This window comes from Fringilla coelebs, assembly GCF_963513975.1.
Source record: "Fringilla coelebs genome assembly, chromosome: 6".
Classification (NCBI taxonomy): Eukaryota; Metazoa; Chordata; class Aves; order Passeriformes; family Fringillidae; genus Fringilla; species Fringilla coelebs.
In genome coordinates this window covers 12804370-12821515 of record NC_140034.1, presented here as the reverse complement: position 1 = coordinate 12821515, position 17146 = coordinate 12804370, and the positions used below count along the sequence as shown (strand labels likewise).

Genomic DNA, 17146 nt, shown 5'->3' with positions numbered 1-17146 from the left:
TTTGGGAGCACCTTTCTTTTGTCTGATTGAAATACTTCAAATGATGTTTCATAATTACTTTACATGCCTTTCTATATAATGAGAGAGAAGGAGCAGCAGTAGATACTACATACTGTTTTTAAACATGAGAACTAGAGGAGATTTTGTAAACTAAATCTTCCAGAATACCTTTGAGTCATGCGAGTTTCATGACTCCATGATGATCATTCCTCCCTAAAGGCAAATCAGCCTCAAGAAGGCAGCTACTCTTGGGTTGCACAGATTTTCTGTACATACCACCTTATAATGATGTCTGAGGCAAAGAATAAATATTCTAGCCAAGAACAAAAACCATCCCACCTCCCCAGCCAGAAGGCTCTCATTTCTCCTTCACTCATGACAGCACTTAAGCTACAGTTGCATTTACACTTTAAAAACGTTTTTCAGGCTGGAAGTTGTTGATTAATTTTGAATATTTGACTTTATGAGAGGGAAATATGGACATCACCTTGTGGCATGGACTCAAACTAGTTACAGGTTGTTAGGGAAATGATTCATCAGTAGGTAGGTTCATGTAAAATTCAAAAGGCTTTTTTCCCCCTGTTTTGCTTTTGGAGAACAGTCCGAGAAATGCAAGTGATGTCTTTCTTACAGGAATACTTTAGATAGCTAAACAGAAGCAAGATTTGGCATTTAGCCTGGGATTAGTGTGAACAGCCTCTTAACCAAACATTATGAAGAAAGTTAACTTTAAAATGCTTTGAAAGGTCTGTTTTCATGACAGATGGTAATAAGGGCTCATCAGTGCCAATTTTTTTTGTTTTCACCTCAGTTTTCAAAAGCTTAAGTTTTAGGTTAGTGCTTCTGAAGAAACCATTACATGCATAGAGGAAAAATGCAAATTACAAAATTAGATTACTCACTATTTTTATTGTGTGTAACATATTTTTCTAAATAACACTAACAGATGAAGAGTAAGAATTTGACCATGCACTCAGTAGAACACTTTCCCTTTCTTTTCCTTTAATCTTTTTTTTTTGTTTTTCCCCCAATTATTTGTCCTTTAATCTTCATCTGCCCACCTGGACAGATACTCCTCTCCCCACAGACCCCAAAAGATACAGCAGTCAGTAGCAGGTAGATGTTTTGTTTAATACACCCACTAGTGAAGACATGGTAGAACTATATTTTATTCAAGAAAACCCACACATTCTGTCCTGTGGTGACCACAGGCTTTGCTAGGCCATAGATATTAGCAAATACTGGAACAAAATACAGTGTATCAGATTGAATCAAAGCATTTAAATTCTGAATTACAGTTATGATTTTCAGGGAAGGCTAGTTTCAGAATTGCATCATAGTATCTAGTACAATGTTGTGCAATGTAAGTGGCAGAAACAGAAGTGGAGTATTGGTCCTAATAAAAACCAAAATGTAATGACTCTTGTAGGACATTTAAATTGTCAAGACAACAATTCCATGACATTCTACCAAAGGCAGCATATAGTTACAAAAATACTGGTCCAGCATCTTGTTAGTGATGAAGCAATATCCAAGGTGCAATGGCAACATGCCATTCTTAGTGAAATACTTTTTAAAAAACTATTTTTTCTATTTTCCCCACACTGATACTAGCTGAACACCAAAACTTCTATGACAACCTGAAAGAAGGTCACTATTTAAATGTGTATTGCACCAAAGATGATGCAAAACCACATGTTCCAGGTTGCAGTATGAAAGAAGCAAAGGCTAAAAAAACTACAAATGTGCCAGAAGACGTTTTACTGCAACTGATCTTCGATGAGCAGTTTGCAACCTCTATTGAGTTTTAAACTGTCCAAGCTTTCCATTCTATCCATTATAATGAACTTAAGGATACAAAAGTAAAAGACAAAGTCCTTAATATTGAGAACGGATTTAAACCACTTTATACTCCTCTGAATTGATCCATAAAATAAAAATCTTCTGCCCTTCTCTCCTCCTAATACGCTGGTAATTTTAAAGTCAAGCCATGGAATTACCCTTGTTCTGCTATTGCACAGTGCTAGGACTGTATGGTTTCCACCCAGAAGTTCAAACACGTACTGTGATAGTGACCAGAACTGCTGGTGACAGTAAACCTGCTGAAGTTGTGGCGGTATTGCAAGAAATGTGCATCAGATGAAGACACAATCTAAATGGCAAAAACCACTGCAGACTTGGCTGTGGTTTGGACTTTGGCCAAAAATACATAAACCTGTTTGCCATTTCATTTGAGGAAGCGGGATCAATTAATATCTTAACCAAAAGACAAAGTCGAGTAAGATCAGGAAACCATGTGAATTCAATGTTACATTCAACAACACAGAAATGAAGGAGTAGCAGACAAGAACATTATTAATATTTTCCTTTTAATAATGGTTTAGTCAAAAGTGTAGCTTTGAAAATCTCTAGCTCATTGTGAAAACCTGAAGAAGCTGGGAGGTGACCTCGCTTTGATTAGTTTAAAGCTGTGGCTTGGCCTATCTGCTTGCAAAATCTCCAGTAGCTCTGCCAACATTGTAAATAAAAACTACTGCCTGGAAATAAAAAGTAGTCAGCCTTTAAAAGTTCATGAATGTTGTATTGTAGCAGCCTAACTCCGACTGAAGAAGAAAGATATTTTATACAGTAAACAAAAGACAAAGTAAACTGAAATCTTCAGAGATCACTTTAAGTGTATACAATTTGGATTCTCATTGACATTTAAAACTACCAATCATAAGGTTGCCACCTTACCTTTTTCTGGACTGGCACACCTGATTTTAAACAGGTTTTCCTCCAGTCTCCCAAGTTCCTGATCCTCTCATTCAGTTTTCTGCTGTACTGCTCCCCTACCTTCATGCTGAATACCGAGTCAGTCCTGCCTTCTGCTTTTCTTGGCAGGAGGCAGAGCAAGCTTTTAATTTCGGTAGTCAGAGTGACAGAACAACAAACGCACAGCAGATAGAAGAGCTTAATTCTTCCCCAGGAAGAAAATACATTTGGTTCAACAAAGGGCTGCAAAATCTTCCAAAGGCACCTCTTTCCCCAGTTTTTGCCTGAAAGCAAGATGGCAATCTTAATTGAAAAGGGATGCTAAATCTTTTAAATAACTTAAAATTTCATTTTTATATAAAGCAGCAAAACCATTTTTCTCTGCAGAAAGAGAAATGTTAACAAAGGAACACACCAACATAAATGCACTGTTGATAAACTTCAGCTAGTTTAATTTCACATGAAAGTAAAATTTTAGGACTATTCTTTAACCTCATCAGTACTTTCTGAAGAAGATTCTTTGGCATCTTCAGTCCCTCTGTTGCTTTTCTCTTTACTAAGATTTTCACTTTCTGATTTGGTCCCATTAAATAAAGAGTTTTCACCATTTACAAACCCATTCTCTGTGACTTCAGCATCAATGGCTTCATCAATCTTTAAGTCCCTTTGCTCTTCCACATCTTCTAGGTTTCTCAAGACAATAGGGAGTCTAGAGTCTGCCACAGTGTTCTCCAACAAGGCAATATGGCCCTTGTCATACTTGGGAAGTGGAGCTCCGTCTGCCATTTGTTTGCTGTAATACTCTCTGCTGGCAGCTGCGCTCTTCACCGCCTTCTCCAGGATCTCTTTCTCACCTAAGCGCAGTTTGATGGCCATTATCGCATGTGGAGTGAGGTCATGAGTCTCCAGGAAGGACTTATCCACCTGTTAGAAAAGAAAAACCAAGTCTGCTACTAACACCTCACAGAATCAAACAGCCCCTCACCTCATCTCTTTCTCTGGGCAGGACGTGACACCGGGCTCTCCAGGCAGAGCCAAATGGACATGAGGGGTGTCTGCAAGGAGTCCCAGTGAAATTTGTCATGAAATCATAAAAAAGCCCAAAATTTCTGCACATAAATCAGTCTGCCTGACAAGCAGAGTCAGGTTACTTCACAAATACATGCAACATGCAGGTTCACTTATACATTTGCAAAAGGAGCACATTTCTTTGCAGTCTGGAGAATGCAACTAACAGACAACAAGTTGAAACTGATTCCCCATCTTATTTGCAGAGAAAAAAGCAGGTAGTCTATACTTGGAAAATCAAAGGAAAAATACATTAACAAAATTACATTAACAAAATTTCCTTTTTTGCAATCTTATTTGATTTTCCTTAGATAATGCAAAACTGTTTCTGCACTTAAAAAGTACAGAATGAATTATGCACTAACATTCAGGTTGAAGTTTGCAAAGACAAAATGGAGGACAAAATATCTTTTCCTACAATCACAATGCACAGAAGAACTCAGACTTTTAAATTACACATAATAATTTTACCTCCACAGTTGTTTTATAGGTTTTCAAAAGAAGGGATGCTCTGGCTTCCAGGAATGTCCAAAGTTTAACTTCATTGTCCCAGCTAACAGGAAAGTCAGAGTTCCCCAGAGTGAAGATTTTGCCAATTGCATGCTCACCTATCAAGTGCTCCTTCAGCTCTTCTGCAAAAAGTATAAAACCAGTCTGTTAAAAAACAATCTCATCATTCACTTTGTCAGTTGACAAACTGCAGAAAGATTTATTTTCAATCGTATATCTTTGAGCAGCTAGCAAAAAATAACCCTCTCCTCAAATAAGAATTATCAGATATGCTGCTTTTTTTCTAGGATTTACTTTTAAGACACAACTGAAATTCTTCAGGTCAGCAGCAAATGGGCCTTCTCTCCACGTGGAAATAAAGATACTTTAGATATCACAGCCTCTCATACACAGTGTAAATTTCTGCCAGTGAAACAGAATGTTTTGTAAAATCATTCCTAAATGAAAGGGAGTAAATTTGTAGAGTGCAATGAACATTTTGAGAATAAAAGGAACAGTCCAAAGAGCGTGCAAATAGCTATAGAATTATTTTTTCTATTGTTTTGATAATCTTTTTCAGTAGCAGAAACTTCTTACAGGTGTTCAGAAAAGACATTCATCAAAACTCAAGAGCAGAAAATATTTAATCAGCTCCTTGACATTACACAAATTTCATTTAAGTTCTAATTAATAACTTTGACTACTGCAAAGCAGTTATGACAAACTTCACCAAGAGCTTGCATGTAGTTGCTCAAGAAACAGTTTTCTTAAACACTGTTTAAGACATATAAATAAAGTGAGCACAATCATATACCAGAGAAATGCAATTAAAGCATTCACTAGCTATATTTTCCTCTCCAAGCCAAAATTCACTCCCTCATCAGCATCCTAAAATTTTCTTCCCTTGAATTTACTTCTCAGAAGTATCAGGCAATTGGAAGAGATGGATGTTGTAGGTCCCTTCCAACTAAACTGTTCCAGTATATTCTAATCTCTTAGTAAGTTCTAAAAGATGGATGACAAGAGGAAGTGAAGGCATGACACTAAGTTACATTGTTTTTATTAAAGAAAGCAAATGGACCACATGCAGAAACTCAAACTACTTCAGTATTCCTGCTGGCACAAAAAATCCACATCATCTGCACAGTATTCCTAACTGCAAGGGAGTTCTCTCACTGTCATGACAAACTGTCACATCCATACCCTTCAAAATTGCATCTAACCAACAAGGAGCTATTATGAGCATTTAATGAGAAGTTTCACATGCACAAATAAGTTGAATATTTATTAAATGTACAGATATTTTGCCCCACAAATAAAAGTAACAGAAGAGAAACACTAGAAAGACAGTGTGCAAATACAGCAATTTGTTTTAGATTATCAATTACCAAAATATTGAATAATTAGATCACAAATTACTAAAATATTGAAAATACTCAACTTTAAAATGTCTCTTCCATATTTCCTCTGCAGTACAGAATATTCCAATTTCATACGTAAATTATTCCAATGGTGATTACTAAAATGCTTTGATTTTAACCATGTAAACCCCTAGGTCTTGCATGATCTTGTTCTGCAAACTATTTTGAAACCTAAGAACTAGAGATCAAACTCCAAACCTCACTCATTCACAAGTATCTAGGAGATTAAAAGAAACAAAAAATTGTATAATCTCATACTTTCAGAGTTACTGAAATATTCCCTCAGATGACATGGCCAAAGATTGGGGTTCTCAGTAGCTTATTGATTCCTTTTTAACTTAGATGATCAGAAAAGTTGAGGAATTTATCTTAATGTTTTATATAAACGTCTATCCCATTCCTACATTAACAAAAAAAACCAATCAAAAATCCCCAAAACAAGAGAAACATAAATGAGGCTATCTTCATAAAACATCCTACCTTCACTCATACAAAACACTCGAAGGAAAGCCAAAAGCTGGGCAGAGATTGCAGGCTCAGTGGAGTGCAAGGCAAAAACACTTGAACTAATAAACAAAACAAGCAAACAACAACAGTAAATACAAGTCCAATTGTCATATCTTTTAACTTATTGTAACATAAAAGACCATAATGTATACAACAAATGTACTGCTACAAAAGTAACTTCAAAAAAATTAGGTAATATTAGCTCAAGTGGAAAAGCTTCCCTAACTTGTATCTGAAAAGAATGATAATCTCTACTATTTTACACTTAAAATTATTTTATACAGCTTTCATAATAAATTCATGAAAATGCAATGTTTCGTGTCTGCTGCTCCTAATAGTACCCTCTGGACTGAAATGACTAAAGGAAAATGCTGTGATTCACATACTGAGCATTGTAGTATGTTTGTAAGGGATAGGAAATAAAGTAAAGCCACAGATTGCTCCAAATTAATCCTTGCTCTGTTTTTGTTCAAATGGTTATTAAAGCAAAGGCTTTTTTCCTTATATATGGTTCAAATTAGATGATAATATAGCTCAGAGAACTTCTGTAAATATTATTACAATAATTTTAACTTGCTATACAAACAGGAGAAATATAACACCTAAGAAAATTATCACAAAAGAGCTTCATATGTACTCTACTGGACACCATATACTTTGGAAATGTTTTGAAAAACCCATGGCATTGTGTTTTACTTACGTTGGGATACCAGCACGAGCTAAGACCTCTGCCTTCATAGCATACAGCCTGTCACTTTTACTCACGCCAAGCTTTATTTTCACTCTGTCATGTGAATTATTATCAAAGAAAAAACCACTGTGGATCACAAATTCAGCGTTTGACCGAGTGCCATAAAAAATGTAAATCTAGAAGGATGAAAAGAGAAGTGAAGGGACAGGAAAAAAGCTTAAGATCAGCTCACAAAATTGACATAATTTGAAAGTTATTTTCTAGAAGAGTTATTATTCTGAGGTCAATGTATATTTGGTTATATGAAGAAACATGCTTTGTTTTCTGGTATTGACTCAAATGCTGTATACAATATGGTAATTACATTTTAGATGTAGATGTAAACATATACATGTAACAAAGACTTTGAAAGGCAAGAAGAAATTCTTATTCTGTACTTTAAAATAAAAATGTTCTGCTTTCTCACACTGACATAAAGTAGCAGCATACAGAAATAAGCTTTCAAAGGCTTATTAAAGGCTAAAAAAAAACAGAGACAAGGAGGGCCCATTAAAAGAAATGGTGTTTCTGGAGTCATTTTCCCCAACCAAATGTCCACTCAAAACTATACTGCTGATAGATCAACTCTGCTTTCATTTAAATGTTACCTTAAGATATAGATACACCACAGTACATCATACAGAGAGATCTGAGCTATGTTCAGCCAGTATTTATTTTTGTTTTACTCTGAACTCTTTTCCATAAAGCATATAGTTTCTTTAATTCACATTTAAAAAGAAGTTCCTAAATATAACCTGCAGAATGTATTTAACTCAGGGCTAGGCAGTATGAAATTCATGGGACTAGAGGTCAGAGTAACAATTGTATTCTTCCACATCAAGAGGATATTTTCCCATTTGTGTTTGATAACAAAATTGTCAGTCAGAAAAAGGAGTCCCAGCAGTTACAGAATTCCCTTCAGAACCTCAGGGTACAGCAGTGCTCTGGATGCCTGCAAGCTTCCATTCCTCTCTAGCTGACAGAGAAAGACACAGTGCTCTCTAAAGGGCTCGGTAACAGCAATGATGCCATTTACTTTCTCTGTTTTCAATTTTGTATAAGAGCTGTTTATCCTAAGCACTAAATGCTAAAGTATGATATTGAATTATACTGAACATTATACTGTAACACACTCATATGATGAACATGTGACCTGACTAGGTGTATTGAGGCAGTGGGTAAGGAGAGAGTTGCTCACCCTCTCAAGTTTTAAAACTACTGTGATACATCTCATATTAAACTAAAAGTCACATGTCATGTATAGATTACACAGTATGCTCTTACACCCCAAGACTGTTTTACAAAAAATCCAATTAAACAGAGTGAGAATTGCTTTATTTCAGGCCAGTATTTGACAGACTCTATGGACCTCTGCTGCCTAACAATTTTTAGTAGTAAAAGCATGGATCACACACTCTTCCTGCTAAAACTGTAAGAAATGACATCTGCATGGTATATTAAAGGACTGAAGCATTATATAATTACAGTGCTTTAAAGATGTCACTAACAGTTAAAGTTTGCACAGAAATTCTGATAAATAGCAGACAAAGTGAAACTACTAAAATAAAATTGAAATATAGGAACCCTGTATAATTGAAATGGAGAGAGCAGCCAGAACAGCTATATGACACATCCATTGCCAGCTGTGGAAAATTATAAATTGGATCACTTCTGGAAAAACTGTGGACCCCTTTTAACTCATCACACCACAATTGGAAAAAACAGAAAATATTTGACTACCATAACAAATTCTGAGAGCAAAAATATACAATCACTGTAAACCTCAGCATAGCAATGAGGATAAATACACTTTTGGAAAGATGTATTCAATAAAGAAAAAATGCCAGACACTTCTTTGTTAAGAAAAGGTAACAGTACAAAAGAAAAATTAAAATCACAATATTATAAATTGTAAGACTGGCAAAATAACAGAGTAAAAGTAAAAACTCAGAGGCTGAGTTACAAAACATTTCAGGATGTTTCATAGACAAAGGCTTTGTCTGGCCATGCTGACTGCACGGGCAGCAGTCAGAAAAGGAGTGCTACTCCACTTGAGGGTTTAGGCTGGCTGCTGACACAGCACAGGAGCTTCCTACACTCCTAGAACCACTGTCTTCCATGCATCACTAGTTTGGACCCTCAATTTTGGTTTTGAGCAGTTCTGATCAAAATACATGGATGTTCCATGCATCCTTGCAAGCCTCTCAGGATAAAGAGGTAAATGCATTCATGCCTGTGCGAAAGGGACATATATATGTATGTTTTTAGGTCCTTTCTCATTTCCACCAAGCATTGCAATGACAACAGCATGGGTTAAAATGACTGGCAACTGTACTGCATTTCACCTCTTTTAAATTAACAAAGACTAACAAGAAAGATAAGCCTACAAACACCATTGTTAAAAAAGACTCAACAATCCTTTACTGCAGACAAATCTAAAAAATATTTATCTTTGGTCCTTTGGATATGGCCTCTTACTAAGCTCTTCCAGAATAGCTAACTTGGTGGCTGTGTATGTTCACTCACCAATGATTAAATATTTCAACTAGTTCTATAAAATACAAGGAATAAAACTCTCCTAACAGTCAGGGTCTACCAAGTGACAGAAAATATTCTGAAAAATGTACATGTATTAAGTTTGGTAGCATTTTCACTCAAAATTAGCTCAGCATAATAAATTTCAAATGAAGCAGGGTTTAATCTACTACCCTATTAAAATTTTCTAGGGAGTCACCAAGTGTTCATAGGACTTAATGGAACAACAATAATGTAGACAACTCTTCACACTACCTGTTCTCCAGCCTTGAAATCTTGAAGTGCTACACATTCACACCGGTCATCTTCCAAATTGTAGCCTGTAGTGATCTATCCAGGAAAAGAGTGACAAAAGCACCTTTAGCATTTTATATTTCTCTCTCCCATCACTGACAGATTTCCCGATTGGAAATAAATATTAACAACAGGAATTGCACACTTTTCTTTCTCAGTACAATAGAATATAGCTGATAGTGATTGCTTTATGATTCCTTTTTTAAAAAGTCTCTGGAATAAAGAAATCTAATGGAGGAAATAACCTACCTGAAGTGAGCAGAAGGCTCTGAGGAAGGTACCCTCCACAGAGCACAGACAAAGTACCATGCTAAAGCCAGCAGCTTGTTATAAAGTTCTGGAGCTTTCAGTCACTCCCATGAGGCCCAAGGGAGCAAGGCACTGACAGCTCTATATGCTGTGCTTTATCCTTCAACTGCCAACACATTTTTGATCTCTCAATGAAAAAGGATTAGATAACTGTGGATCTTTAGGGGATACAATCTTCAGAGAATTATAATTTACTTGAAAATAATCCCTTTATCTAAAAGTTAAGTAATACTCTTAAAATGCTAAAAGGATTTTTGAGATGGTAGCTGGCAATGGAGGAGGATAAACTCTCTTGACAAACCTGCACTTCCCCAAAAATAATTACTTAACTGTAAAGGGGTCACACTAACAAGTAAAGCCATCCTAAAAATGTAATATTTTTTATTAAGTGACGAACAGCACGTTCTTGAATAGTATGACCAGAGATGCAGCCACAGGATGGAACATAAGCTGCTGAAAAATCAGAAAGCAACTTTTATGGTAGGTAGTCTGAGTTCAGTACTGACAGAGGTAACTTAAGGAAAAATATGCTCTGAGCCTGGGGAAAAACCTAGAAGAAGCCAGCGATTCTCTCTCAGCCTTTTTTGTAAAAACATACTTTTTGGTAAGCTGACTGACGTGAGTTGCAGTGTACCCCAATTCCCATCTTGGATGCAGCTTGTCCAGAGACAGAACTCCTCAGATTATTTCAAAAGCTTGGTTGATGGCTTACACATTAATAGTTTTGCACTGCTTGCATCATTAAATGTGCATTTGTCAGCCGAAACAGTGCTTTCAAATGGAGTAAATCCAGAATGTCAGCCCCAAGCACGGGCAGCCCGGCCCTGCAGACGCTTGCAGAAAGCTCCCTGTGCAGATGCCTCAGTGCAGGTCAGTTTAATGGGTTTGTGGGGATCAGTAAAGAACACAAGAGTCATGCAATACGGCCCACTGAGAAACACAGGCTGCAGTACTTGAACACAGAAATTCCTGTGCATTCTCTAATTTGAACTGCACAATTTTAATTAAGATTTTTGATTTAGAAAGTTATCCTACCCTGAATTGCAGGTTACAAATGCTAGAGGTTAACAAATCTACCTTCTACAAATCAGTCATCTTCTGAAAACCTGTACTTTTCATCCAAAAAAAGAAACTCTTGACCTGTCCTGAAATTTTCTTAGTGTGTAAACTCAGTGAAATAGTTCTGAATGTGAAAAGTCCACTCCAATCCTTTGAAATGCCGGTGGAACATGAGGCTTTCACAGACTGGGAAAATTCCAGTATTTTAAGACAAGGATTCTGTCAGTTTAAGCATGCCTGACTGGATTACTGATCTTTCTTTTAAATTTTTAGTTTTGCTTTAAAAAAAAAAAAAACCAAACAGCATGCAAAACCCAGCAGCGCTTCTGAAAGACTTTTCTATAAAGCATAATGGAGTGCTAGACTCCTATTTCCTCTTTCTTTTAATAGCAGTCACGTAAGAGAATTAACAGGGTGTTTACTTCTCTTCCCACATGATAGCTGACAAATTGCATCCCTTCAGTTTTATTTCTGAAGCAGACTGATACATGAATTTCAAGTTGTGTATAAAGCATGCAATAGTCTGCTTGGTCAGTGATTAAGGATGGACCCAGCCCAACAGGCAGAATGTAGCTTATTCAAAGCTCTGTCAGAACTGGTAATCAACCTCTGACTGTCAAAATACAATCCCACTAAAGAATAACAATGAGAAATGCATGAAGACAACCATTTTGAAATAGTTCTTAGAGGCAGGTTGATCTAATTAATAGTGTCAGAAGCAAGAAAAAGCTGGATGGACCTAGCTCCAGTTCAAATCCAAAGAGAATTTTATTATCTAGCTCATGGAAAGAGGCCCTGTGGAATAAAGCAGGAACAGGGATATATATGGTAGCTGATTGACTTGGGAGGTATTTCAGCACTGCATTTGGAATAAACTACACAGGGGTGCCTTCAATGTCATCTTTTGTTTCTTACTTTCCTGCAATGAATAACAGTTCCCTTCATGTATTTTAAAGGGATTGTGCTGTGATGAGAGCAGAGCCCACCCTCACTTCACTCTACAATAATATAAACTATGATATAGGCAGCTTACAATTATCTTAGCAGTCACCCCCCCCCCAATTTCTAATAGTAAAAGGCAACTAGCACACAACAGAAATAGCTTTAGTAGCTTTTCTTAGCCCATTACCAACACTACAGTTTTCTGTCTTTCCTGAATTTATATCCATTTAAATTATTTTCTCTAGAAATATGAAATAAATTACTGAAATCTTTACATATATACAAAATATTTAAGTTCAGCACAACTCCCTTTGCCCTTTAGGACATACTTCAGCATAAAAAAATGTTTCAAATCCTGATATACTACTGCATTAGGAGGTTTGGCTCCAGAGGCTGGCTCCATATCAAACCCACTGTTAAACAGCATAATAAAAATAAAAATTACTTTATCAATTTAAATAGAAGTTTGAATGAGTAAAACAACACAAATAGCTGCTCTTTTAATATATGCTACTTAAATTTTCCCTCACAGAACCTTGATTCTCTTCCTCTTTACTCTAATCCCAACTTTGAAGGCATTCATTAAGAGTTGTCTAATGAATACAGACAAGTCTCTGCAAAAGCATCTGAAAGAGATGCCCAGCAGGAAAAGGGTACAGGAAGTACTGATGCTTGCAGCTATGACTTATATTACAAAAATACACATTTCTGAATTTTAAGCAATTTTCTTCATACTGAAGACGCTCATATGAACTTTATTGCTAAATCAAAGCTGTGAGATTGCATAACAAACAGGCAAAGGCAAGAATCACTGTTAAAGAACAACATGTAATCACCTTGCAATAACTAAAAATAAATAAATAATAAACCCCAAACACTTGCAACTTCATAGCCTAGCCTACCATGCTGTAATTGATACAGTCATAGTAACACTAAATCAGTTAAATGTCAAGTGAAAAACAACTTGCTTTACAGTTTGTTCATTAAAAACAGACTTTTTTTATACCAACAGCACTAACACATACTGCTGTCCTAACACTCAGGTCAACTCTCCCACAAAAGAACCAGATCTCATGAATAGGATGGTTATATCCAGTGCTTACAATAAATAATATCTACTGGAAACACAAGTAGGGGGTATGACTTTTGAAGTGTACATGAGCATGACTAAATAACATTGATAAACCAGCCTCTCTGGGTTTCCATTTCCTCACCTCAGCATTAACTAGGCTGTTAATGAAATCAGGAATCATCCCCTGAACTAGCGCACGTAAGCCAAAATGTCAGCAGGTCTGACTTTCTATATACATATGTCACCTTCTAAATGTTTAATATGCCCTAAAGTAGTATTTTTGCATTTTGCTTCTTTGATGTAGTAACAGATGTACTGTTTTTGTTGAACTAGGCTTTGTTCTTGTTGTTGCTGTCTCTATAACAAGGCTCTTTGGGCATGGTTAGGAGAGCAGGCAGTATTTCTTAGTTGCAAATCTCTAACCACTTTCCCTATTGGTAGCTACAAGAGGCAACATACATCAGTGCCTGCTTTCTATTCTCTGTCCAGTACTGTGCATCTTTTACAGCCCACCAGAAACAAAGCTCCATGTCAGGAGACTACACAGACTTGTCTGGACAAAACATTTCATGTAAATGAAAACTTTTTAAAGTACATTATATGTACATAAGACATAACTTTACACAAGTATCAAATCTCTTGTAAAGTTTTCTCTAGATGAAGAAAGCTCTGCCTGAAAAGCTATCATAAGATATTTGAGAAACTGACAAACCTTTCTTTCAGATATTAGTTTTTTAGGTTTTCTTTGGAAGATAACATACCTGTGTTACGAAGCATAACACATAGTGTTACTAAACTGTTGTATAGCAGTTGAAAGGCTTAATACTTAAGCTTTAAAGTCTTTCAGCAATACTGAAGAAATCCTTACCAGTCCATTAGTATGATTACACATGTCCCATAAAGGTATTAGAGCCAGTGTAACTCTGGAACCATCTTCTGTTGGAATCTGGTTCTGCCGTGTCATAACAGAGGAAACTGCCCATCTGCAAAAGGTAAAAACATGAGCTGGTCAATGTTCAAAGCATTAAAATACAATTGGCCATAGCCCCACCTGAAGCAATCATTTAGACTGGGAGTTTCCAAACTTTGTTTCCTTTAAGATCACACTGACTGTAGGAACAGTAGCAGGCAATATCACTTGAAGGAAAAGCAGCAACTCCCAGGTTTCAGAGACAGGCACACAGAACAAACCAGGATTGTGATCCCTTCTCTTTGCAAGAGACTCTTCACACCTTCCACTGGCCGCATTCCTCAGCCAGGATCCACTCCCTTTGTCAGCTTCTGCTTCCCAGCCCTTCACCACATACATCTCTCACACTACAAATCCCAAACCCAGGGTCACCTGCTCCTGCAGCTTTTCCTGCTGGGCAGCAGGAGCTCTCATCTATGCACAAACTCTTGTAAGAGCCAGGGTGTATTTTCCCCCTCACTCTCTAAAAAGCTCATGTACTGCATGAACTGGAAACCAGTGCAACCACCTGACACATGTTTGATCTTCTGGCAAGTGTTTCTCTTCAATTTGCAAGATTTTGGCTTAGGTCAGTATTGCTAAGTTTTTTGCTCAATAGTATTGAGAGGAAAAAAAAAGCCACAACATTCCAAACAGATATCCAGGTAAAAACCACAGAGAGAGTATTACATAATTCTTTAGCACATGGACATCATTCAAAACCCTTCTAAGTCAGGTTAAGTAAACAAAACGCAAGCTACTTTTTCAAATATAAAAATCTTTAGAAAAGCTTAGAATTTCAGTACTTTCTAGAATTTCAATTTTTATTTTATGCCTGAAAAAATTTAATATTAAACACCAGTGGAAAAAAGTATCTTAGTCTCACCATGTTCTGGCCTTACTACACATATGTGTTGAGGTGTCACCAGGAGAAGGCCAAAATAAGTTTAATTCCCACAGACTCCACTACTAACATGTACTTAATATACAGAATAAGACTACCTGAAGGGTTTCTTCAGAAGAAGTAGACTGATAAGAAAGACTGTGGCAAACTGAAATCAACCTAATAGAAAGTTAAATTGTAGATAATTCTGATATACAAACACTGCTTGAAACACAGTAACAATATGCTTCTTGTTAATTGGTGCAATTTGTCTGTAAAATTTTAGACCACCTCACTTGTAAGTTGGTATGTTCCTCCCTTTAAGTGAAGGAGGCATGCTTCAGAAATCCCACTTTCATAGCCTTACCCACAAGTACAACTAGGCTAGAAAATCCCTTATGAATGCCTTTTATTCATGCTATTTTAATCATTTAACAGAATTAAAGCTCTCATTATCTTAATTATTATTCTTTTAATCTTAGTCCTGTCACCCCTTATAGCACCTCCAAGTGACACACATGCTTCATGTGTACAACTTCCATTCTCCAGTTCTCCCGTTCAACAGCAGCAGCTCTAGATATTAACTTTTGCTAGTATGTGCTGGCAGAGCCTTTTATGAAAAAAAAAAAAATTAAAAATTTTCCCAAACCCTAAAACTCCTGCCACGTCAACTGCATTATTTTCTTAAGAAACAAGGAATTAACCTTAGTAATCTGACTATGTGTGCCAGCGAGCTAAACTAACCGCTTATAATGAATGACTATTCCTTGTAACAATTAAAATCTGCATATTTATTTCAGTTTCTTCTTAATTAATAAAGTGTATTAATATCAAATCCTACAATTAACATTTCAGTAACAATAGGGCTTTCCCACCAATTAAGACTTCCAGGGCCCCATAGTTTACCATAGTAAAAATAGAAAAGAAACAAAGAAAAAAAAATTAAAAGACAGACCAACCTGTAGTCGTCATAAGTGAAAGAATCCTTTAAGGGCAGTTTGCTGGCATTAGGATGGGTCTGCAAAACGTAAGTTGCATAAAAAGGTGAAAAGAGGAAGAAAAGAGAAATCAGAAATCAGTCAGCAGAATTTCATTATTTAGCTGCCTAACAGATCCTAACAAGAGCCAAATGAAGCAGGAGGCGTCCAGCCGCGCTACAGAGGGATCATCATGCTATTATGCTCTCATACATCACTGTCAACTTAATTTGTTGTGCCCAGCAGCCGCCATAAATCTGTTTCTTCATATTTCAAGGCTGGAACCCACAGACATTGTGCAAAAATAAAAAAAAATTTAAGGTGGACTGAGTGTGTGAAGGTAAAACACAACCCAGCCGTTGATGTACAGTGGGGGAAAGAAATCAGACAATAAGAGTACATTAGCTTTCACCAACTTCCACATTTTCCTCTCCTCGGTGATATCAGTGATGTATTTCACAAATGCAAAAAATATTATACAAGATATTAAATTCTTCCTTGATACCTGTAACAGTGTTATTCAGTAAAAGTTGCACTACATCTCAAACAAAAGCAGATTAAAATATTTAAATAGCTTTGGTGACAAACACTGATTAGGCAGTATCTACATTAACCCATCCACACTAGCTCCTATCTAAAAATGGAGCTGTGTCATTTGAGAATGCGTAACACAGTTCTCATTAACAAGCAAACATTTAATTTCTAAAAGCTTTAAGAAGCTCTGATACCCGTTATTTTTCTGACTAATTAACTTATTTAAACTCTCGGAAATACAGGTAGCTTTAAGCCCACATTCACACATTTTCTTTAGAACTTTGTTCCAATTCACAAATGGAAAGCCATAGTAGCATAAATTTTAATCTTCGGGTTCAATTAGGTCTCTGAGACGAACTGAAGCAAATGATCAAACGGTTATTTCAGAAGATACAAATGATTTTTTGCATAGCTCTATCTTTGCGACGCTTTTAATGCATGAAGCTCCATGTAGTACGCAGTTTTTTACTCTTGATGCATTAGCATCACAAGTGCGTGGTAATTTATCATTTCTCACTGTAATGTACTTGCTGGCACTGTGTGCAGGACAGTAGGGGATGAGGTAAAAGTGGCTCAAACCGTAAATCAATTAGAAAACAAAAGCTTGTGCTCAGCGCGCAATT

At 36.5% G+C, this 17146-nt stretch overlaps 1 protein-coding gene across 3 annotated transcripts in view; it reads right to left on the bottom strand.

The window, feature by feature from the left end:
- Window positions 1-982: 982 nt before the first annotated feature.
- SETD3 (SET domain containing 3, actin N3(tau)-histidine methyltransferase) overlaps window positions 983-17146 on the bottom strand; it is a 61345-nt gene continuing 45181 nt past the window's right edge. For all 3 annotated transcript variants that reach the window (XM_084207775.1, XM_084207776.1, XM_084207777.1), the window contains exons 7-13: window positions 15972-16030; window positions 14049-14163; window positions 9760-9834; window positions 6940-7106; window positions 6213-6298; window positions 4294-4454; window positions 983-3678 (exon numbers count right to left, since the gene is read on the bottom strand). In XM_084207775.1, the coding sequence (XP_084063901.1) occupies window positions 3235-3678; window positions 4294-4454; window positions 6213-6298; window positions 6940-7106; window positions 9760-9834; window positions 14049-14163; window positions 15972-16030 (1107 nt within the window). In that variant the 3' untranslated portion in view covers window positions 983-3234. The remainder of the gene's footprint in view (window positions 3679-4293; window positions 4455-6212; window positions 6299-6939; window positions 7107-9759; window positions 9835-14048; window positions 14164-15971; window positions 16031-17146) is intronic.